General features: G+C 48.4%; 1 protein-coding gene across 1 annotated transcript in view; it reads left to right on the top strand.

Moving 5' to 3' along the window:
* TDG (thymine DNA glycosylase) overlaps positions 1–25,032 on the top strand; it is a 259,153-nt gene that overhangs the window by 179,558 nt on the left and 54,563 nt on the right. The window contains exon 9 of the mRNA XM_069629918.1: positions 3,929–4,060. Within this exon, the coding sequence (XP_069486019.1) occupies positions 3,929–4,060 (132 nt within the window). The remainder of the gene's footprint in view (positions 1–3,928; positions 4,061–25,032) is intronic.

The following is a 25,032-nucleotide window of genomic DNA, read 5'->3' as shown; positions in this document are numbered from 1 at the left end:
ACATTCTACTCGAGGCACGGCTGCGTCCATAGCATTCATTGCAAATGTTCCCCTTGAGTCCATCTGCAAAGCGGCTACCTGGAGTTCTGTGCACACCTTTACAAAACACTACTGTCTAGATGCACACTCTAGATCTGACTCCCAGGTGGGACAGGCAGTATTAAGACATCTTTTCTCTACTGTTCCTTCTCATAACCCACCGCCAACTCCGGGTACTGCTCGCTAGTCTATGCACAGCATGTGATTCTAAGCAGATTAACAAACATCAGAAGACAATGCATTACTTACCGTAAAAGCATTTCTGATGGTTGTATCTGCTTAGATTCACATGCGCCCACCCTTGCTCCCCGCTCGGATGGAAGGAACATAGACTTCCTTTTATATCTCTCTTTTCTGTACTCACTCACGTCTAGAAGGCTCCCTCAGGGCAGAAAAATACAAACGGAGGGACCTCGACGCGTGAGGAATTGTGGGTACAACGCACGTCACTATAGGGATAGTGTTTCAGACACGCCTTGTTGACGTCCCTTTTCGACTGCGAAAAACAAAATGCAATACTCTGCAGTGACCACTGGATGTCGGACCTATGCACAGCATGTGAATCTAAGCAGATACAACCATCAGAAATGCTGTTACGGTAAGTAATGCATTGTCATCTGGCTATAGAACCTGCAGAATTCCTGGGCTATGTCCGAATCTGCAAATTGCTCTGCACCCGGTGCGTCCCTTATTGCCAGTACACTGTCTAGCAACCCTTGCCAATAGTCTGCCTGGGCGTTGCCCTCGCCATAATGTCTCACTGTTGCGTTCCCCCCAAAGAACTTCACTTCTCTGTGTGCCAGATCATTGAATGTATGGAACTGTGTTTTGATGTCTGCCTGTTCTATCTGTGTGGGGGCGGCCGTCCCTGATTGTAGTGCACGTATACAGGTCTTGGTGTCTAAGAGGTCCTTGCGAATTTGTTTCAACACCCCTGCTTCTTTTGAAATACATTCCCCCTTGGAGTACATATTTAAAACGCACCCATAGTCACAGCTGCCTCTATCGTCCCAAGCTTTCAAAGAAAGTGTCTATGGTTTTTGTCAATCCCTCTCGCAACACTCCATCCGACAACCCCTCACTTTTAAATACCCACGGGGTCCTCCCTTATCCCACCCAGTCCAGTCTTTACCCTAAATTTCTGGTCCACCAAACATCATTGACCTCCCACTCCCAGCCATATCCTGCAGCTTGCATGGAACCCTTGCGATTGAACGGTGAGCCCCCCCAGTGCGATCTTGTCTGGTTCCATGACTGCATTGAAATCTCCAGCCCATATGATTTCCTCAGGTGGTAATCCACTCCAGAGTCTCAGTGGAGTCCTCTTTCGGTCCATAGTAATTAACCATGGTGTATAAGCAGCCCTGAATTGTACCCTGCACCAACAAACCCCTCCCCTGTCGGTCTTTGATCACCTTAATCATCCAGACCCAACAGAGTTGTGTAGGAGAATGCACCCTCTTCCCCCCCCACCCCCCCCCCCCCAACCTCGAATAGGAGTAGTAGTCCTGACAGCCCCAGCTCTGCCAAAATCTTGAATCCCTGCTGTTGGGGAGAATTCCACCCCCCCCCCAATATCCTCGAATGTTCTGAGATCATGGTCAAACCCTACCCAACATGTGAGGTGTATGCACTTCTGCTGTTCTCACAGGGGGGTGGGGGAATCAAGAGTGTTAGCCACGCCCAGACCACCTCCAGGGCAATGGGGAAAATTGCACTCTTGCCACACTGACTGAAGAGCAGTAAGAAGACTATAAAAGCATGCTGCAGCAGTACACCGCTGTATTCCCTCTGAATTCAGCTCTAAAACTGGGGTGCATACATGACATAGACTGGGGACAGTCTGCATGTAGTGGCAGAATGAAGTGACTGTCCGATAAAGGCAGAAAGAAACCACAGCAACACTGAGGTCCCCAAGAAGTTGGGCCTAGGTTTGCTTAAACCCTCCACTAGGCCTTGACCCAGGCTTGTCCTCTTAGTCCTTAAATAAGGCATCAAGGGCCTCCACATCTCCATTGGTGACAAAGGTTTGATCAGCAAGCTAGGTGCTTGTCCATTGCCTTGGGCTGACCATCTCCTAGACAAAAAAAGCTGCTCCCAAATGGCCTTAAAAGACAGTGTGCTGGAGACAACATTTAAGGGCCTGCAGCAATTCTGGGCCATGCCTTTTGGGTTAAAGAATGCACATGTCACTTTCAGAGACTTGAGTCATATTCTCTGTAGACTGGATACATTGTGTCTTCTAGCAGACAATGTTGCTGCCTAAAGCTCTTCTGGGACGTGGAAACTGACGCAGGCCGTCCCAACAGTGGGAATGTTGTGTTTTTACTTTAAAACTACATGTGGTATTGACTGAACGCACTGCAAGTGCCAAGGTAACAACGGTGGTAGCGGGCTGTACCAACTGGTCAACTGTAACTATAGCACCTGCCCTCACTTCACTTGGGCTCTTAGGGGCTGGTGAGGCCTGCTGCCACGGATGGATTTGCTGAAGTACATTTCTACCGGCATCTGTGACTGGAGCATTTAAGGAAGGGATGAGTCCGATGGCAATACATTCCAGACACGTATGCACCGTCCTGTACCACTGTATGTTTTAGCAATGACCACGCTCCTTGTTCAATTTCTGAATTTGCAAGATTTTAGACTCCAGGCCAGATATGTTATTATGCAAAAAGAGTATTCAGCCTATGTCAGCTTTTATTCCTCTCCTAGAGCGAATATTTTAGTGCTGTTTTAATTTTTGGTTCCAGGATCTGCACTTCGAATACCTGTATTGAGGCTGAAACAATATGGAACCTAAATTGTAAACTTTGATTGGTACTCTTGTAACATGCGATCCCTGGGAAAAAAAATCAATCAATGTTCCAATATGATTTGTTTATTTTGTGTATATATGCTTCTCACGGATCGTGAGATCATCAAGCCAATCGTACCTTGTTGTGAGAGACAAACTCAAGATCATCATAAGAATCTCTCTTGAGGAACCACAGCTAAAGTTGTGGGGAAACACGTGTTGGGAGATTATTCACTAAACAATCCAAAATATGGAACTGTATACATGTGTATGAAATTGAATACATGGAAGTGTACAATGAAAATATGCAATATGGACAGTGCATAAGTTTTAATATATGAAATGAATACATTAAGCATATATACACAAAATAAACAAATCCAATCATATTGGAAAATGGAACATTTTTTTTTTCCGGGGATCGCACGTTACAAGAGTACCAATCATAAAGTTTACAATTTAGGCCAGATATGTTATTGAATGAGCCACTGATCTGCTCTTCTGTACTTGCCGATCTTTCACTGGCTTTAAATATTGGGCATTTTTTTAAATGGATTACTATGCAATATTTCAAATACTTCACAATAAAGTATGAGGTTGCATTTTGCTTTGGTGATCAATAAATTGTATTTCATATCATAAAACTGTTTATATACGGTCAGCATGTGTCTATGATCACTGTACTAAGGCAGATGTTAGAAAACCTAAAGGTAATAATAAAAAATGCTGTCACTTCCAATGTGTTTGATGTTAAATGCGCTGCTTCCAAAATGTGCTGTGGAGGCAGGTCAGTTTTTTGAGTCCAAATGATGCTCCGGTCCTGATGCGGCAGCGAGTTTCTTATCAATGAGAGCAAATACTCACTGTTCGCCTCCAGAAGGTCAGGAGGACTATATTAAAATTGTGTGCCAGCTTCACACCATACATTTCATGGGGGTTTAGGAGATTCATTCAGATTGTAGATTGCCTTCATTTTGTGACTACTCTCTTGTATTGGTTTCTGCTTCTAGTTCTTCCTAAATCTTTCAGTGTGTTATGGGAATGTTGGAGTGGGATGAGTGCATAGTCACACAACTGTCCTTCTGTTTTCAGAGGATGCGAAGAGGCAAGCTGTCAAAGAGGAGAAGTACGACCCAGGCTACGAGGACGCCGATGGAGGGGTAAATGGCGAAACCATGCCAGCTGCACAAGGCGAACGCTGCAATTTCTCTTTAAATGGAACAGGTAACCTTTTGTCCATGGGTCTGTAGTTTCACATTTTATTTTCTGTTATTAATTTGTGATAGTCACAGCACTACACAATGCCTTTCAAAGAGCGCTGGTGGTGTTTGAGGGCAGGAGGAAAGGAACTACCCAGTTGAGGATATGAGTTCCCCAACAGTTCCACAAGACGGCTATGAGACCACCTTGGGGGTAAGGGCCTATGGGGAGGAGGGACTTGTGCGTCAGTTGTGGCAGCGTTTCTGGGGTCTCAATGCCTGTAAGCCATTGTGACTGGTCTTGTGCATCTAATGTCCCGCTTGTCCTTTTCTTTCTTTTGTTTGTTGATGCACATTATGGAGCGGGAATAGAAGAATTTTGAAACCTTACAAATGTTCTTAATTGTTCAACTCTGTAGTGCTCTGAATTGGGGCCATGCACTCTAGCAATGAATGCATGCATACATTAACTAGCCTGGCCAGGAGAGCCATTGTGGGGCTTACTGCTGATGGGCTCGAAGTTGCTAATCGAACCGGGGGAACCTTGCATATGTTTGAAGTTTAACTATTGCACCAACATTTATGAAGGTTTCAGTGTGGAGCCACTATCTCCAGAATGGTGAAAATGGTCTTTTCTTTAAAACACAAGCCATACAAGGATGGGTCCATTTGAAGTCTGTAGAGACCCAGGGATGACAGGATTGTGGCATTCAAATCCCTTAATTTATGAAGGAAAAAAGTCTCTCTAATGAAAGGTCAAAGATCTAACTGGAAGTGCAGAAGCTAATCAGTGAGATTGCAAAGTGTTTTCACAGAAAAGGGTTCATGGAATAACCTCTCTGCAGAAGACTCATTTTAGGTGGCCAGAGGCACACCCATCGAAGGATTGTGCTCCGAGAATGATGGGGGCTGAGAAAGTTCTGTTGTGCTCAGAAGGTTTCGACAAAGACCTCACTGCTTATAACTTTATTTTGAATATTACTCTAATTTCTTCTAGCATCATAGATTGGGGGGGTGGAATCAGCCAAGCTAAAGTACGGTGTGTGTGTGTGGGTGGGTGTGGTGTGTGTGTGTGGTGTGTGTGTGTGGTGTGTGTGTGTGGTCGGGTGGGTGGCGGGGTCGGAAGTTCATTCCAGAAGCCTTTTTCTGGCTAGAAAAAGGAAGATATGATATTGGGGAGAATTCTCAGAAATGTGCTAATTCCCTTCTACCTTGGAGACCCCCAGCACTTTTGCTGGACTTTAGGACTTTACTTTATCCTGGCGAGAGTGAGACCTTTTTCCCACGTTCATGTATTTTTCTTTGATTTGAACTTTCTCTTTTAGTTTTGGAGTATGGCAAACTCCATAGGCATCACCTTTTTACATTGTGACAGCACTTTCAGTGCAGTGTCACATTGAAACCCTTTCGATTTCTGCTAAGGTTTAAATACCTTCTCTTGGATAACTACTGTTTCCAAGAGTAATAAAGTGAAATTGACTTTATTCAAATGTAACTCTTTTTATAGACCGAGCACACACTATCTTACAATAGGGTGCTGGAGGGGTTACTTAGTATCCCCTTTGTCTATCTTCTAATGTAACATTGTTGTTACCCTTTCTACAATTAACAGCTGGTGGCAGTGGTTTACTCTTTCCGACCATTGAGTGTTACTACCGCGGGCTGCAGATGCAGTTGCAGTGACGCAACCATGGGTGCCCATTTTGTCAAAATGGCCTGGTCTTCTTTTTTCACCATTTCTTGTTGTAAAGGCCCTTCTTGAGATTTACTCTGTGCCAAACCAGGTTTGGTCCCTTTGTTCGTTTTGTCTTTGGCAGGGTTCACTGGTGAAGCCTGCCTCTGGCTCCAGCGTGTCTGGCAGGGCAGGAAGTGAGGGAGGTCGCCGAAACTCCCTGTGCTTAGTCTCTGTGGTTACAGGGATGCACCCACGGGTGATTGTTAGGTACGATTTTCACAGAACTGGTAAATCTTCCTGACCTGGGTCAACCCCAGAACCTTGTGCTTTACTAGTGGGATATTATTCCTTAATACCTCTGTGTGGGAACCTTTTTCCACACTCACCTAATCTTTAACTCTTTTTATGGGTGTCATTTTTAAGACTCTCCATAGTCTTTTTAAAGTTATCATGTTTAACAACCTTTTGGCAATAAAGTGCCTGTTGTTGCTGGGTTGCCCTAGGGGTTCCCCTTTGAACTTTCTTTTGCTAACCCTGAGTGAACTACAGTTCCCAAGGGTAGAAAGGATCTTTGGGACCCCTTTACATTTTAAGTGAAACCAGCACACCTTTGTGGAGTGCTGGGGCGATACAATGTATCCCCTTTAACATTAAAACTGTAACAATGTTACAGGACGAGCTTACTTTCAATGGCCGGTGGCAGTGATATCTTGTATTTGGTGCACTTTTACCGCGGGCTATGTGCACAGCTGCACTAAAGGAACCCAAGGGTGCTCATTTTACCAAAATGGCCCGGTCGTCTTTTTTTATGCCATTTTAGTGTTTCTTGTCCTTTCATGTTCCTTCGCCTGACATTAAGGGCGGGAAATTCCTTAGTGTGATTTTATTTGTTTACTTTAAAAAAAAAAAAATGTAATCTTCGGCGGGAGTCCCCTGGACTCCCCGCTCAGGCTCCAGTATGTCTCTGAGGGCAGGAAGTGAGGGAGGAGTCCAAAACTCCACAGCCCTTTGTCTTCCTCCTTGCCTGAATGGGGACAAATCCCAGTGGGGGCTGGCCATCCTGATTGGACAGCCAGACCGCCCCTTCTTGTAAAATGCAGAGGTTGTGCTGTAGTTCCTGTTAAATACTGCGAACCTGGAAGCTGAAGAGTAGTCGACCACTGGAACCGAAGAGGATGATGAAGGAAAAGCGACAAAGTATTTCCAGCGACCGGAGAGCCTGCTCTGTAACCGGAGCCTGCTGTAGCCCTTCCTTCCAATCAACCTGGTGTTAGGAAAGATTTCATTATTGTATGTAACTTTCCCTCCATGTGTACACCCCTAAACTTTTTGCTGCTGTTTAGACACCATAGACTCACTTTGCCAGCCTTCAGCTGCACTCCTCTGGGCTTTTGCTCACTTTTTATGGGGAAACTGACATGCCCTTAAAACAGACAATACTGGGAGACTGTTTCCCTTAGTCCTTTCCTCATGTTGCAGCTTTTGTGCAACATGTAACAAGTGTACAATGTATCTTACCATACAGCACACTTGTGTTTATAGTCCTTTCCAAAGGCCCTAGATACTCCCAATGGAATTTTTATGAACTGTGCTGATGTGTCATGGACAGGGCTGGTGGCAGCTATCTTTTCGCATTATTTCTAACCCTTTCCTGCCATGTTAACCGTGGTAACTGCGTTTGGCACAAATAGGTGGCCTGGCTCCAAAATGGCCATGCCACGAGGTTTTGGCCATCTTACTCCTTCACCTTCCCCAGGTCGAGTCGACCCCGGTCAGTCCTTATTTGGTCATGCAATTTCCTGCGAAACGCAATGCTTTCGTGGGCTTCTGCATGCCTTGTGTGTGTGTGTGCCTCCAGGTTGTGGGCTGGAACGTCTGAGTCCAATGCACATCCTGGGTGCTAGATTCTATAGTGCCATGAATTACTGGGACCACCGTGATTGGTCCACGTATGGATTGTTTGTGAGCAGATCTCCCATTGGATCCTCTTCGTTTTGATGCGAAGGGAACTGTGGATAAGAGGAGGCCAAAAACACCCATACCATGTTGATCTCCTGAGTTCACACCGAACAAAGGCTAGGATCCAAGTATCCTACTAAGAAGCTGAGTAGAGGCACTGCTGGGGATGCGCTGGAAGCTTTGGCACCCCGAGCCCACTGTCGTCCTGTGGGACCCCTCTGCATCTTGGTGTCCTAGAAGGTCTGCGAAGACGCTTCGACCCATTAGAATAGTGGGACCAACTATTCTCGGCACCTTCATCAAAACTTGCAAGTAAGCTTTCTCGGAAGTGTCCCTGGGCCAACCAGTGGACTGACCAGCTTGCCCAGGTCCTTTGCTCTGTCACCGCCGCTGTTTCGAGGAGGCCCTCAACTTGGTATACTGCTAGCTCTGTGTCCTCGGCACCCTCACCGGATTTCGTACACTTGGCATTCCCAGGTCTGAAGTGAGACGAGTGTGCTAGGAACGGAGCATACGCAGTTACCGTGCTGCCCTGCCGCGGCAGCGACCTTTGCAGGTGCGCTGCATTTGTGACCCTCTTGCCCCTGAAGCCTGCTGCAGTGAAACTGGGTCGATTCATCCACCCGGAGTGGAGAAATTGCCGCTGTCCCATTTGGGAATCATCACTGCATCTTCGGAACTGAAAGCCGCAGAGACATCCTTTTTGTCACATTACAGCCTGCAAGCGAAGTGGACTGAACTGACGAAGTTTGGGTCTGAGTGTGCCTTGGACCGGTGAGTACTACTAATGCTAACCGGTGGCCCCTGGCACCAGGGCCCTTTTTACGCACGAGGGGCCCCTGGGGGCCCCCTCTCCTTTCCACTACTAGTACAAACTAGCAAACTATTCCTGAACTCTGGAGCTGCCTCTGCCTTCAAGTGGAGGTCCTCTCTGAATAGTGGGAATCTATTCTTCATCACCTCACCCACCTCCCTGAGCTGCTAGAGACCCCTGAAGAGACCCCGTTTTGCCCATTGGAACAACCGCCTGCGTTTGCATTGCATGTACTATTGATCACAAGGCTCCCCTCTTCTTAGGGCTTGGACTTTCTCTTAGTTAGGTATGTTGTAAACGTTGAAGGGGACTAAAGACTACCTGCACTGCCTGTTTCCTTCCCCTTTAGGTTGTGTACATATTTCGTGCAATTAACCCTTTAGATCCTAATGGTCTTATTTATACATTGTATTGATAGTGTTGTGTTGGTTTACCTAGTGTTACTGTGATTCATTTACTGTGTGCTGAGTTACAAAGGCCTTGTAATAAATGTGTTTATATTTTTAATATAACCACCTGTCTGGGAGTAATTTGTAAGTGTCCTTGCTCTGTGTGCTCATTGAGGTCCTTCAGTCACCCTCACCCCTCCTGAGACCTAGTCTTGACCGCCTGCCATAGCTACCTTGATTGGTCTGGCTTGTCCAGAGGCTACCCTGTTCCAAGAAGCTAGGCTGGCCCTCTGAACCTCTGCCCACCAGGTCAGAATGCAGAAATCCACCTTAACATGGGGACTCCGAAAACGACGACCCTGATCCAAAGCCCACTAGACTCAAGAAGACCTGCATTTTGAGCCATCCCACGCGTTTCTGCGACCTTGCGTTGCTGCAATACCCCAATACCCCAATACCCTGGGACCTCGACCCACTGTGTGGTGCACAGTCAAATTCCAAATCTCGCTGGAACTTCGTGGGCATACTGGTGGATTGCCAGAGACCGATTCGCGTCTGAACAGTCCCCTCAACAGTGTGCTGGACCTTTGTAACGACGAGAATTCAACCACGATTTTCTGTCTTCTGTGCTCCTTGAAAAGGTGCCAAATCTGCAGAACCACATTCAGCCGCGAAGAAAACCTTGCCTAGAGCCTTATTCATCTACCCCTGCTGCAAAGTTTCTTCCAAGGTCTTGTTTGCAGTCACCACGACAAGGAATACACTGGCCGGGTATTTGGCTGCAGACCCTGAAGTCCTCCTGCTCCAAAATCTTCAATGCTGAGGTACTGTGTTGGCTTGGGGATGTACTTACCTTAAGCCTGTTATGATTAATTTTTAAATATCTTTTTATTGATTTTTTTTAAAAGTATAACATGAAACAACTTCAATAACTCCCCTCCCTAACTACCCCCCATGTCCCCCCCCGCCCCCTCTAGTTACCTTTGGCTCGAGACGACTTAACATTGCGACCGCTCATATGCAAAGGACACAGTATAAAGCATCAAAACATGTTAAGAATACGAATGTTATGGGGGCACCATTGTAGCATGTCACTTTGGAGGTATTGGAGAACTACTCCCAGTCCAAATGAATGTTCTCAGTAGCCCCTGCAACTTAAATGACATCCATTCCATAGTTACGAAGTGCCATACCTTTCACAGCCATTGGAGTTGTCGGAGGGGGAGGGGGGGGCTTCTGCTTTTTCCAGTCATGGGCTATGACTAGCCAGGCTGCCACAACCAGAATCATGACCACCTTCTGTTGGCGCTTGGAGTACATTTCCTGTGTGGGGTCCCATATGCCGGCCAACCATACATCGTCCCCTAGCTGATCAGACCCCATTTTTCCCACTTGAGCCTTGACCTCGTTCCAGAAGGGGGTGGTGTTCGGACAGGTTCTCCAGATAGGCCTCCAGTCGCCTTCCCGACGGCATCCACGCCAGCGTAAACCATCAGTGTTAGGATACATGTCCTTCAGTCTCTTCGGCGTTAGATGCCATTGTAGCAGAACTTTTTGCCACATTTCCCTCGGGTGGATGGTTCTTGTCAGAGTGGCGACATATCGACCACGTTCCTTCAGTGGGAGCACGGAATTTCCCTCCCCAGCGTCCCTTCCATCTCTTCATGTATAGCCAACTAATTTCTTCCCCCTGTGAATTCAGATGTCCATAAAGATTGGATATCAATCCTTGCGTACCTGGGGCTGTTATCGTATAGGTCTGGAACTGCGTGAGGTCTCTTGTTCCAGCTTTTACGTTGATCGGGGTGGATAGCCATTGACACAGTTGAGTGTAACAGTATTTCGCCATCTTCCCCACACCCAATTCTTGCACGCAGTCTTCAAACGACCTGAGCACCTTGCCCTTATACATATTGCGAATTCTGATAGTCTGCCTGTTTCCAGCACATAAAGGCCTTCGGATCCATCCCCGGTGGGAAGTCAGGGTTGTTGAAGAGCGGCTTAAATGGGGAGGGGTGCGGCGTTAAGCTTCCTCTCTTTGTCGCTGAGTCCCATGCATTAAGAGGAGCGCACAGTAGTTCGCTTATTCGCGTGTTCACATGCCTGTGCCTTTTGTGGGACCATAGGAGGTGCGAGAGCGGGCCCCCTGCCACTGCTATGTCCTGGAGTGCCCATTTGGTCTGTGGGCTGTCCGCCACCCACTCTTTGACTCGCAGCTGCGCCACTTCATAGTACCTCTTAGTGTGGGTAATCCAGACCCCCCTCTTTAAAGGCTGCTGTCAGTGTGGCCATTGCTACCCCCGGCCTCCTACGCTGCCACACGTATGCAGATGCCATCTTGTTCAGGGAGCGAAAGAACACCCCAGGGAGCCTGATCGGAAGGGCCTGAAAATAGTACAAGACTTAAGGGAGGATTGACATCTTCACCGCAGAAATGCGCTCCCACCACAAGGTGGACAGCGGCGTCCATCTCACCAGCTGTTTTTGGAGGTGGTTGTCATGATCTCTGCTTCCAAAAGGTCAGGGTTTTCCCAACTCCCTGGGAAGCAGATCCATAACCCAGGTTCCGAGTGCCAACCAGTACCAATTGGGACCTTTTGGACCCAGTCCTGGCGCCAGTGGCACCAGGCTCCATAAATATGCCCAGTCCCAGCGCTGGAAGCGCCGGGCTCATAATGCTTGGGTGGACTTACCTGCAGCAGACCATGCTGCTTACTTGCCTGCCAGTTGAGCCTCTGATCCTCTCCTGTTTGGAACTACTTTTCCTGTTGGGTGGGGCAGGAGCCACTCCCTAGATTCAGAACACTGGAACTCCTCTGGAAAGCAGGAACTCTTTTCTTACCTAGGCGTGGCTGTGGAAGGAGACACCTAAGCACTACAGGAGGCTATTTAAACCACACCCAATGGATGAATCTTGCTTTGCGTTATTCTGCATCCTCTGCAGCAGAACGCTCATCGTGTCTTCTGCATCTGATCCTGGGCCTAAGGAAAAAGGCTTACCATCCTGAATCCAGTCTTCAGCAACACCTATAAAGACAAGAAAGAACAGGTTAGCATTACGGTCTTCAGTGACAGCTCTTCACTTACCTGGTCCATCGGCTGTCACCAACGCCTCGCGCTGCATTCCGGCATCTGAAAGACAAAGGCTTACCTACTCTTCGTGCGCTCCGGAGGTCTTCACACTGCATTCCGGCATCTGAAAGACAAAAGCATACCAACTCTTCGCACGCTCCGGAGGCCTTCGGCGCTGCATCCCGCATCTGAAAGACAAAACAAGGTGCGTTTAAAGACATTGGGGAACTTTAATACTCACGTGCCATTACTCCTTTCCACATCTAACCCAGTGGGTATTCCGGCACCATGCAGCCGCTCCGAACTTGTACCTGCAAAATAAAAAGACAGTGAGAGCGCATCGTGAAGCAGGCAACAAGCGCTTACTTACGTGCTTCCAGGCGCTTCTATTCATCACACGGGCTCCATCTTCAACTCACTTCAGCCCGTCATCCGCCATCGCCGGAACCCTGCAAAACAAGAGACATCATTACTAAAGACATTAGAATTACTCGAAACTTACCGTTCGTGCAGTAAACGACGGACAGCAGTCCTCTGAAGTCAAGAGGCCTGCTCCCCTTATCCAGTGAAGAAACTGGTTACAGCACCCTGCCCCGAGGCAGATGGAGAGCACAGCGTTCACTTACCTAAGACATCTTACCCTTCGAGTCAGACATACAGTGCACAGAGGTCCAGCCCAAAGAGCCAGCCGTGTGTTACACATCACCTTTAAAGATACGGTAAACGCCCAGTCAAGACCGGCGCCTCTACGGGAATCAGGTGAGCGTTACAGAACGCAAAGCCTACCACAAAACTCCCGTCCAGGCGCTATGGAAACCTCGGATACCGACCAGCTAGCCCAGTTACTTGGGGAACTAAGGGCAGAAGTGCATGCAGCCCGTCAGGAAACGAACGCTCTAAGAAGGGAACTGATTATTTCCAAGGAGCGAACAGATGATCTCGCTAGACAATTGCTACAGTCACAAGCCGGACAGACCCCGTTACCCACATCTGGGGGAAATCTTCCTTCTACATCCTCTATGAATCCAGTGCAGATCAACCTACCTGGGAATGTACCTCTGGCTCCGCCCGAACGATTTTCTGGTGACCCAAAGAGGTTTGCAGTATTTATCAATCAGTGCCGGTTGCATGTCTTATGCCGGCCAGCAGCCTTTCCAACTGATCAAGCTAAAGTAGCCTTCGTGCTTTCGTACCTTAGTGGCAATGCGGCAGACTGGTCGATGCCTCTAGTAAATCAAGATGATCCGGTCCTCCATGATTTTCAAGCTTTTCAGCTCAGTATGGAAAAACTGTTTGCAAGACATTCACAGGGGCAGGCCTTGGACAATGAGCTTCTTTCGTTGCGACAAGGTAATCAAGACCTTTTGGCTTATATTGCGGCTTTCAACAGACTGATAGTGGAAACTCAATGGCCTGAGGACAAAAGGATTACGCTGTTTTATAGAGGTCTACGTGGAGAGCTCAAAGATGTGTTAGCCCAAGTAGTGAATCCCCCACAAGATTGTTCAGACTATATAGACTTAGTCGTTCAAATAGATCACAGACTGCAGAACAGGAAGGCCGATCGTTCCAAGTTTGATGCTCGAGTATTTTCCAAACCGCCAACTCCTTCCAAAGGAGTAGACTCCGGGGAACCCATGCAAATAGGGGGTCTGAAAGGTCCTCTAACACAAAAGGAGCGGGAAAGGAGAAAACAGTTGCAATTATGCCTCTATTGCGGAAACTCAGGGCACTTTCTTCGAGACTGTCCGGTGAAACCTGCCAAGAAGGCAGTAGGAGCTGCAGTTACCAAAGTTACAAACTCTGAGCAGGGAAACGACCTCGCCCGACAAGAATAGAGGTCCTCTTGCCGAGCGTGAAAACCAGTTCCGTGACCTCGCATTTCGTGATACCTATGGTCCTCATTAGCCCTGATAATCCGGATCGATTACATGCAATTGAAGCTTACGTCGACAGCGGTGCCATCGGCAATTATGTGGATCATGAAACGGTTTTGAGGATGAATCTAACTCTTTGTCCCAAGGCTGTAAAGGACGTCATTACTACGGTGGATGGTACGGAGATAGCCTCCGGGCCAGTAACGCATACCACTCAAGAGGTGACGCTAGTAAGTCAAGATGGACACCATGAGAAGATCGTGTTCGATGTGATCAAGGCCCCTCAGTTTCAGATTATTCTAGGAATACCTTGGTTAGAGAAACACAATCCTCTGATCGATTGGCGAGCAAGAACGGTCCAGTTTCCAGAATGTGTCTCTACTTGTCACCCTCCACCTGGTGTTGCACTGGCAGCAATTTCCTCAGAGACTCCCCAGTTACCTCCCGAATACCTAGAATACCAAGATGTTTTCCGGAAGGATCAGGCTAACTCTCTACCTCCTCATAGGTCTTATGACTGCCAGATAGACCTGATACCTGGATCTACTCCTCCTTGTAGTAGAATTTATGCCCTCACCGAGCCTGAGAACCTTCACCTTCGACAATACCTGGATCAATACCTGGCAAATGGGTTTATTCGTCCTTCCAAGTCCCCTGCTTCTTCAGCTTTGTTCTTCGTTCCAAAAAAGGAAGGAGACCTTAGAACTTGTATAGATTATCGCTCCCTGAACCAGATCACCGTTAAGAATAGATATCCGTTACCTTTGATCCCTGAACTCCTGGACCAAGTCAGAAAAGCATGCATATATACAAAGCTGGATCTTAGAGGAGCTTACCACTTGGTACGAGTAAAAGAGGGCGATGAATGGAAGACGGCCTTCCGCATCAAGTATGGGCTATTTGAATATCAGGTCATGCCCTTCGGACTTTGCAATGCCCCGGCCGCCTTTCAATATTTTATGAACGATGTCCTCAGAGAGCTCATAGATGTGTGTGTTGTTGTTTACATTGACGACATCCTCGTTTATTCTTCATCGGAATCTGAACATCGGAAACACGTGAAAATGGTCCTCGAAAGATTGCGTCAACACAAACTTTTCGCTAAGTTGGAAAAATGTGTTTTCAACGTGACTGAAGTTGAATTCTTGGGATTCATATTATCACCTGGCGGAGTGCGTATGGATTCAAAGAAGGTCGATGCAGTTCTCAAATGGCCATCACCATCCTCCGTAAAAGGTGTGCAAAGCATGTTAGGCTTCGCTAACTTTTACCGCAGGTTTATCCCCGAATTCTCTCGAATAGTCCAGCCCATCACTGCCTTGTTAAAGAAAAACAAACATTTTGAATGGTCTACCGAGGCGGAACAAGCTTTCCAGGATTTGAAGACTAAATTTATCTCTGCACCAATCTTAAAACACCCTCGCCCCGAACTCCCCTACATCGTGGAAACTGATGCTTCAAGCCTTGCCATGGGGGCAGTTCTATCACAAAAGGACCCGATAACCAATCAGTTGCATCCCGTGGCATTTTGGTCCCGCAAATTCTCGCCTCCTGAAATCAATTACACGATTACTGACAAGGAACTTCTGGCTATCAAGTCTGCCTTTAAGGCTTGGCGGCATGATCTGCTGGGGGCCCGACACACCTTTACTGTGATTACGGATCACCGAAACCTGCAATATTTGAAAACCGCAAAAGCCCAATCCTCTAGACAACTCCGTTGGGCATTATTCGTTGCCGAGTTTGACTTCATAATTACCTATCGACCTGGTACAAAGAACGGTAAAGCTGATGCCCTTTCTCGGATGGGAGTGGAAGAACACTTGATCAACCCTAAACCTGTACCAATCATTCCCGAACAAAGAATTCTGGGTGTAATCGCCACAGAATCCATAGAGGAAGTTAAGGATAAAGCCAGGCAACTTGTAACTCCAGCAGACATACAGAATTGGCATCTGCAGGGAAAGGACTTTGCAGTAAAGGACAACTTATTGTATTTCCAAGAACGATTATACCTACCCAGCACAGATTTACAGAAAAAAGTAATCTCTTGTTATCACGATTCTTTAATGGAAGGACATCCCGGTATGGCCAAGACCTCAGAAAAGATCAAGCGCTACTTCTGGTGGCCGTCTTGGAAAAAAGATATCAGAGACTTTATAATGTCCTGTGGAGTATGTGCCCAAAACAAGAGTCAAAAGGAAAGACCAGCAGGCCTCTTACGCCCTATTGACATCCCACCTCGCCCTTGGCATACGCTTTCTATGGACTTCATCACCGATCTACCTCCATGCTCCGGATACAATACGATTCTAGTAATCGTGGACTTATTCTCCAAGATGGCGCATTTCATTCCGCTCAAAGGCTTGCCAACAGCAGCAACTCTGGCCCGAGAATTTCTCGAAAACATCGTCCGACTGCACGGTTTTCCTTCGGTTCTAATTTCGGATCGAGGTAGTCAATTTATTTCTCATTTTTGGCGAAGTTGCTGTCGGTCGGCTCAAATTGATGTGAGACTATCGACCAGTCACCACCCTCAGACCGACGGACAAACCGAGAGGACCAATCAAACTCTGGAACAGTATTTACGCTGCATGCTGCAACAAACTGAAAAAACTTGGAAAGACATCCTTTGGATAGCCGAATATGCCTACAATAACTCTGTCCATTCGGGAACTGGGAAAACCCCGTTTGTTCTTTTGTACGGCAGTCACCCTCGAACCTCGGAGTTGGATCCCCTCCAAGATCTTGAAACACCAGCAGTAGACTACCTGCATTCTACAATCACCCAAGCCTTTAAGGAAGCTGTTTCTCACCTTCAAAGGGCTAAAGAACAATACAAGAAAGGAGCAGATCAACATCGGAAGGAAGCCCCTCAATATCAAGTAGGGGATCAAGTCTGGTTATCCACCAAATATCTACCTCTAAAAGGGCCACGCACATTCAACCCAAGATATCTTGGTCCCTATTCCATCACTACCATAGTAAACCCAGTAGCGGTCAAGTTGGACTTGCCCCCGCACATGAAGATACATCCGGTCTTCCACGTCTCTCTATTAAAACCCGTGCAACCTCAAACCCGACTAACTAAATCTCCAAAACCTATCCTAGTTGATGGAGAACTCTAGTTTGAAGTCAAAAGCATTCTGGACTCCAAGATCTCCAAATCTAAACTATTTTACCTAATTGACTGGAAAGGCTACGGCCCCCAAGAGAGATCCTGGGAACCTGCTGAATATGTCCACGCTCCTCGCCTAATCAAAAGATTTCACCGAACATTTCCTGACAAGCCAAAACCCCCGGAGAAGCCCGGTTTGGGAGGGGCCTTGAGGGGGGGTACTGTCATGATCTCTGCTTCCAAAAGGTCAGGGTTTTCCCAACTCCCTTGGAAGCAGATCCATAACCCAGGTTCCGAGTGCCAACCAGTCCCAATTGGGACCTTTTGGACCCAGTCCTGGCGCCAGAGGCACCAGGCTCATAAATATGCCCAGTCCCAGCGCTGGAAGCGCCGGGCTCATAATGCTTGGGTGGACTTACCTGCAGCAGACCATGCTGCTTACTTGCCTGCCAGTTGAGCCTCTGATCCTCTCCTGTTTGGAACTACTTTTCCTGTTGGGTGGGGCAGGAGCCACTCCCTAGATTCAGAACACTGGAACTCCTCTGGAAAGCAGGAACTCTTTTCTTACCTAGGCGTGGCTGTGGAAGGAGACACCTAAGCACTATAGGAGGCTATTTAAACCACACCCGATGGATGAATCTTGCTTTGCGTTATTCTGCATCCTCTGCAGCAGAACGCTCATCGTGTCTTCTGCATCTGATCCTGGGCCTAAGGAAAAAGGCTTACTATCCTGAATCCAGTCTTCAGCAACACCTATAAAGACAAGAAAGAACAGGTTAGCATTACGGTCTTCAGTGACAGCTCTTCACTTACCTGGTCCATCGGCTGTCACCAACGCCTCGCGCTGCATTCCGGCATCTGAAAGACAAAGGCTTACCTACTCTTCGTGCGCTCCGGAGGTCTTCACACTGCATTCCGGCATCTGAAAGACAAAAGCTTACCAACTCTTCGCACGCTCCAGAGGCCTTCGGCGCTGCATCCCGCATCTGAAAGACAAAACAAGGTGCGTTTAAAGACATTGGGGAACTTTAATACTCACGTGCCATTACTCCTTTCCACATCTAACCCAGTGGGTATTCCGGCACCCTGCAGCCGCTCCGAACTTGTACCTGCAAAATAAAAAGACAGTGAGAGCGCATCGTGAAGCAGGCAACAAGCGCTTACTTACGTGCTTCCAGGCGCTTCTATTCATCACACGGGCTCCATCTTCAACTCACTTCAACCCGTCATCCGCCATCGCCGGAACCCTGCAAAACAAGAGACATCATTACTAAAGACTTTAAAGACATTAGAATTACTCGAAACTTACCGTTCGTGCAGTAAACGACGGACAGCAGTCCTCTGAAGTCAAGAGGCCTGCTCCCCTTATCCAGTGAAGAAACTGGTTACAGCACCCTGCCCCGAGGCAGATGGAGAGCACAGCGTTCACTTACCTAAGACATCTTGCCCTTCGAGTCAGACATACAGTGCACAGAGGTCCAGCCCAAAGAGCCAGCCGTGTGTTACACATCACCTTTGAAGATACGGTATACGCCCAATCAAGACCGGCGCCTCTACGGGAATCAGGTGAGCGTTACAGTGGTTGAGTAGTTCCGGATAGTTTGCAGCGTAGACTTGACTCATCTTGGAGGTGAGTTTGATTCCGAGATAGGTGAGCTTGTCTCGCGTCAGCTTCACTCACTGCTCTTGTGCTATACTTGAGATGATTACGGGGTCCGCCGATAAATCCAACACCCCTGATTTAGTTTTGTTTATTTTAAGGCCCGAGATTGCTCCAAATGCTTCCAGCTCGCTCATCAGGGTGGGGAGGGATCTGACCGGCTCCATCAAATGCCACTGTTTTATGTTCCACCCCGCGCATCTTGACTCCTCGGATTAAGGGATGCCGTCGAATCCTTGCTAGGAGAGGTTCCAGAAACAAGGCGTAGAGAAGGGGGAGAGCGGGCACTCCTGTTTTGTGCCTCTCGTCTGTGCGATAGCCTTGGACAAGAAGCTATCGACGGCGATTCTTAAGGAGGGGCTTTTGTAGTTTGATCTTATCATCCCCATGTAGGAATCCCCGAAGCCCATGTGTGCCATTCGAAAAAGCTGTGACCATTCGACACGGTCAAGCACTTTTTCAGCGTCTAAAGCAACTAGCCTCCATGTCCGTGCGTTCGGCTTTCTCTATAATGTGACACTCTCCTGGTGTTGTCCGCTGATTGTCTTGTGGGGACAAAGCCCGACTGGTCCGAGTCCACCAGCGAGGACAAGTGTGGTGTTAATCTATTCGCTAGAACTTTAGTAAAAAGCTTTGCACCCAAATTTATTAATGCAATCGGTCTGTATGAGCCTGGGAGGGTGGGATCTTTTCCCGGTTTCACAAAGAGCACCAATTTTGCCTCATTCATTGAAGACCTGATATTACCCCTTGATTTAAAGGTGTTGAATAGATTTGAGTCTGGGGGCCAGTACATGCCGAAATTGCTTGTAGAAGGCTTCAGTATACCCATCCGGGCCCAGTGCTTTATTCTTGGAGTTGTTTGATGGCTTGCAGCACTTCCTCCTGCGAGATATCCTGCTCCAAAGCTTCCTCTGATAGACGTGGAAGGGGTACCTTCTGGAGGTATAGTTCCTGGTCCTCCTCTTTTGGGGTGTCTGTGGCGTACATGTTCTGATAAGATCTCATGATCTCACCCATTTCTTAGTTTGTCGTTTTCCAGGCACCAGAGGAATCCACCAGTGCCAATATAGACCTTTCCCTCGTCGTTTCCCTGAGCTGCCGGGCGAGGAGGGCTTCTGCCTTGTTGGCGAGGATATAGTATTTCTGCTTTGCTCTCATGAGCGCGTGGCCCACCTTTCGAGTGTGCAGGAGCTCCAGCTGGCCTTGGATGTGCTGCATGGCCCGCCTTTTGGCCCTGCTAGGGTTAGCCGCTGCTTCCCTCTGCGCATCCTTCAGCTGAGATTTCAGGTCCATCTCCCATTGCACTAATTGTTTCTCTCTTGGATTTCATAGCTATTAATTCTCCCCTTAGAACCGCCTTGAAGGCATCCCACACAATGTCCTGCCGGGTCTCCCCCGTGTCATTTTCGTTGAAGTAGGTATCAATTTTTTCCTGAATTTCCTCTGCCAGCACTGGGTCCTGCAGAAGTTCCGAGGGGAATCGCCAAGTCCACAATCCACCCCATCTAGTTTTGAGCGCCAAGGACAATGTTATTGGGGTGTGATCGGAGAGGACAATTGGGCCCGTCTCCACTTCTCCGATTGCGCCTAGAAGGTTCGTGGAGACCCATATATAGTCTATTTGCGATAGGGAGTTGTGGACATGGGAGTAGTGCGTGAATCCCTGCTGGTCCCTGTGCTTTGCCCGCCAGACGTCGGACAGGGAGAGGGTGTTGAATGTCCTCTTTAATTGCCTCCGAGGGGCCTTCAATCCTTCGTTGGTTCTTCCTGACCTATTCTGGGCGGGATTCCAGGCCAGATTCAGGTCCCCTCCCAGTATGATTTCTCCCGTCACAAATTGTTCTAGAGATTGCAACATGTCCTTTAGGAATGCTTCTTGACCTACGTTGGGAGCATAGACCGACGCCAGGGTGAGCCGCCTCGCCTCCACTGTAATGTTAAGGAAGATATCCCTCATTTCCTTATCAGATCTGTGGTCATGTATGGAAGCCCCAATGGAAGGAAACATGCCCAACGCAGCCATAACCGGAACAAAATCTGTAAGAAAAATCCCTATACCTCACACCTTACCTCGCGACAACCACGGAACACCGACACCTCAACACGGAAACCTCGAGACATGCAAAGAATCTCCCGAAACACCCGGAAAAAGATGGGAGCACTCAACAAGAGAGTGGGAGGGCTCCAACCCCATTACCCCTTACATCACAAGAACAGAGGGGCACCATCGATTTCCACCACATCCCGCACAATACGCGAAGCACCGACAACCAGCAATGCTACTTCCCACCCAACAATCGGACTCTATGAAGAAGACATCGCTGATCTTCATCCGAGCAGCATCGCAGGAGAGACGCCACGACCAATCAGCCCTGTTATCAACCTATTGGACCGCTTCAATGAAGAAGCAGCCGTCGCTGTTCTTCATCCTACCAACTCCAATGTGGAAACACCACAACCAGACAACTACAAACCTGAACAAATAACCGCAAAACAAAATCACACCCAGAGAATACACTGTAACTTAATAAACGCAAGGTCTATGTTGAAACATTCAACTGAAATATACGACCTCCTATCAGAAGGCGGCATAGACATCCTATTTGTAACCGAAACATGGCTAGACAACTACAAGATCACCCTCAACAACTGCCTGCCCGAAGACTTCAAATGCATCCAAGCAAACAGGAAATCCAAAAGAGGGGTGGGACTAACGATCATCCACAAGGAACAACTGGCCATCAAAATGGAAGATCCACTAAACATCGATAATGCGAATCCTTAATACTACGGCTATCGGTAAACCCCAAAACGAACCTGAAATTCATACTGATATACAGACCACCAACCTACGATGCGACCTTCATAGATGCATTCACAAAAGCAATCACCATCCTAGCCATCAAGTACAATCATCTGATCATCCTCGGAAACTTCAACATCTGGTTCGATGAAGAAATCACAACCACACAAAAATCCTTAACCGCCCAACTAGCAGCCATGAACTCACAACAATTAGTCAAAGGAGCAACACACTCAGCAGGGCACACACTTGACACAGTCTTCGCCAACAAGGATCTCATCACCATGGCACCCCAACACAAACACTCTGGAGCGACCACCTCATCATTCCATTCATAATCACAACGGCCGCTCCAACAAAAAACAAGAAAAACCGCCGATCGTGATGAAAAGAAATTGGGGAACCATAAACTCCAACCTAACCGAGCTCGTAGAACTCAGCAAACCACAAGCCTCAACTATGGAAGAAGCAGACATAAATAAAAAAAGTTACCCTACTCCATACCTGGATCGCAACAACCCTAGACGACAGTGCCAAAGAAAAGCCCTTCACCCCATCACGTAAGAAAACAGCAAAATGGTTTACACCACTACTCAACGCCATGAAAATAAAAAAAAAAAACGAAAACTAGAATCTGAATGGTGGACCAACAACACCACTGCAAACAAATTGAAATTCCTGCAACAGATCCGCTCATATAAAAAGGAAATACAAAAAGCGAAAAGGAAACATTATGACAACCGAATCTTCAGAGCACCAAATGCCCAAAAAGAACTTTTCAAAATCATAAACCAAATAAAAAACCCACCGGGCAGCAACAACACGCCAATTCCATCGATGAAACTTTGCGATGACCTAGGAGACCACTTCAAAAACAAAATAACCTCCATCCAACACACCATACAAAACAGACCAAGCCAATCGCAGCTCAAACCCCTGCGACGAGAAACACCCAAACAAGCTACAAAGCTTCCCAGAAATATCAGTTGAGGCTTTCATCAGACCGGTAAACCAAAGCAACAAATCGGGCTCTCCTGAAGATCCTTGCTCCCTGGACATATACAAAACAATTCTCAAACAAGGAACCCCCATGGAATACCTCAGGAATCTCCTCAACCTCTCAATCTCAACCGGTAAAGTACCACAAGCCTTCAAATCAGCTTGCATCAAGCCACTACTCAAAGACACAACAGGAAACATGGAGGACTTATCCAACTACAGACCCATCTCCAACATACCCTACATAGCCAAACTGCTAGAAACGTACGTCTACAAAATAACCCAAGAATTATAGAAGAGCACTGCCTACTAGACCAGGCACAAGTTGGTTTCAGACAAATGAGAGGAACAGAATCAGCTCTCCTCTCAATATGGGATGACCTAAAAACTAACGCAGACTCTGACAACAATACCGCCCTGATCCTCTTTGATCTGTCCGCAGCTTTCGACACTGTCAACAACGACTGCCTCATAAAGAGATTAGGACCAGGAATAACAGACATCGCCCTACTATGGATCAAATCCTTCCTAACAAACAGAACCGAAACCGTCTGGATGAAACCTTTTAAATCCAAACCGAGAGACTCCACGTGCGGAGTACCACAAGGATCATCCTTCTCCCCGCTTCCATTCAACATCTACATATACCTATTAATCAAACTCCCCAAAAAACACGGCCTCGGGGGGCGCTGTTGCGCCGTAGCAAGATGGCCGCCTGAGTGAGAAGGTCCGGATTACGAGGACGCATATCCTTGGCTGCACCTCACAAAATACAGCGGAATCTCTCGTTACTACTATGGCTGCGACGTAAGACTCTACACCCGAGCCGACTTTAGGATCTGTGGACCCCCTGTGAGCCACGCTGACAACACTGGTGGGGCGACGCTGCGGACGGCTGAATCAACCTGGTGCGGGGCTCCGTAGCGCTCTGATTTGCTGGGCCACCCGGCACAGGCGGCCTGCGTGGGGGAGGGGCATCGGGACGCGTGTGCCGATCCTGACGGCTGCGCAGCCCGCTGCATCACCCGGCAGACCTATGGCTGCATTGACACATCGTGAGCTGGAGGCCGGATTCTGAGAACTGATCCCCTTTGGATCGGGCTGGAGCCGTGAGCGGTCGGAGCCGCCGCGGCTGCCCCAGCGTTCCCGTGATGGCCGTTTGCTTTGCTCTACCGCTCCTCATCCGGTGACGCTACGGCCACAGTCTCCAGGTGAGGTGGGGAGGCGGTGTGGCGTGAGGCGGGTGGCCTCTCCCCCCTACCCCACCGCCCCCGGAGCCGGGGAACCGGCCCCCTACAGCTCTACAGCTGAGGACTGGCCTCAAGCCCCATCTTCCCCCGCTGGTGAACAGGGCGGACTGTGACGGTTTGTGGCACACGCTCCTCAGAGCACTTCTGGAGGCCGGAGATCTGCATCCTCTTAGATTCTGCAGGGAGCCCCCCCCCCAGCATATTTAACACATTATCCAGCGGGGGAGCCACTAAGGGGGGCCCCGTGTCACATTCTCCTTGACCTTCTGGGGGGCTTGGGCTAGGGGGGAGTGCCCTGGCACTGGGCTGCACTGGAGTCACCCCACTGGAGCCCATAACTATCAGGCCAGCCGGTCTACTTGATGCACCTACGCAGCACGGATTTGAGTGGTTGCCACACACCTGTTTGGGGGTAAAGAGGAGCTGCCCTTGGTTCCCAGCGCCAGCCAAATATTGATCCTGCTACCCTACTCCGCTGGCGCCTTCACCCCCCACTGTCTCGGCCTTAGGGATCATCACAACTGTTACACCACAGGTGCAGGCCCTGCGCAAGTTGGGACACGCATGTAGCCTATTGGGAGAGATCGGATCGCTCCTTTGCAAGTCGGACACTACCCACAAGCCTGGAAAATACATAGCCATTAACCCGGTTATTCCTACTCTGCTGTCGTCACCGTGGGAGCTATAACACCTACTAGTACCTGGGCTCCCGCCCCTTTTATTTGCTTCGTGCTGCCTGCTTTGTGGGGAGACCTGGGCTCATTGGAGCATTTGTGATACCCTGACACTGAATCTACTGGGCCTCTCCCTTTGGACTGTACACCCACCGGGCCGGCTGGTCCACCCCTGTAAGCTTTATACAGCATTGTACTCGGCACCTGTGTTGTGTTTACTTGGTTGGAGGAGGTGTCGCTTTGCGCCTTGGCACCGGTTTCATACTGTAACAGTCCTACTGTCATATACTACTGGTATCCTCACTCCCACTGACTCTGCACTGTTGGTCACCTCCACCGTGGCCTACATGTGGGTGGGCCCTGTCCACTGACACAAATACATAATATTTAGAAGTAGGTCTGGGAGCATAACATTGCCGTAAGTTGGACATTAACCACAGGCCTGGGAGCTACATAACTATAGACCCGGATATCTCTACTTGCAGCTACTACTGTAGGAATCCCGCTGCCTCGGGGCACCCTCCTTGCTCGGGATCCCGGACTTCGAGCCCGGCCTTCACCATGACTAAGGGAGCTGGTGTGGGGAAAAAGCATAGTTCTTTAAACATGTTCGCTAAAACTCCGTCCAGGTCGGCCCCGGATGACCCATAGGGTCAGCCTACTGCATCTGCCCCTTCAACTTCAGACGACTTGCAGAAAATGCT

Source organism: Ambystoma mexicanum, chromosome 12 (assembly GCF_040938575.1).
Source record: "Ambystoma mexicanum isolate Mex_15411 chromosome 12, UKY_AmexF1_1, whole genome shotgun sequence".
Lineage (NCBI taxonomy): Eukaryota > Metazoa > Chordata > Amphibia > Caudata > Ambystomatidae > Ambystoma > Ambystoma mexicanum.
Note: the sequence above shows the minus strand (reverse complement) of the source record. Positions and strands in the feature narration are given on the sequence as shown.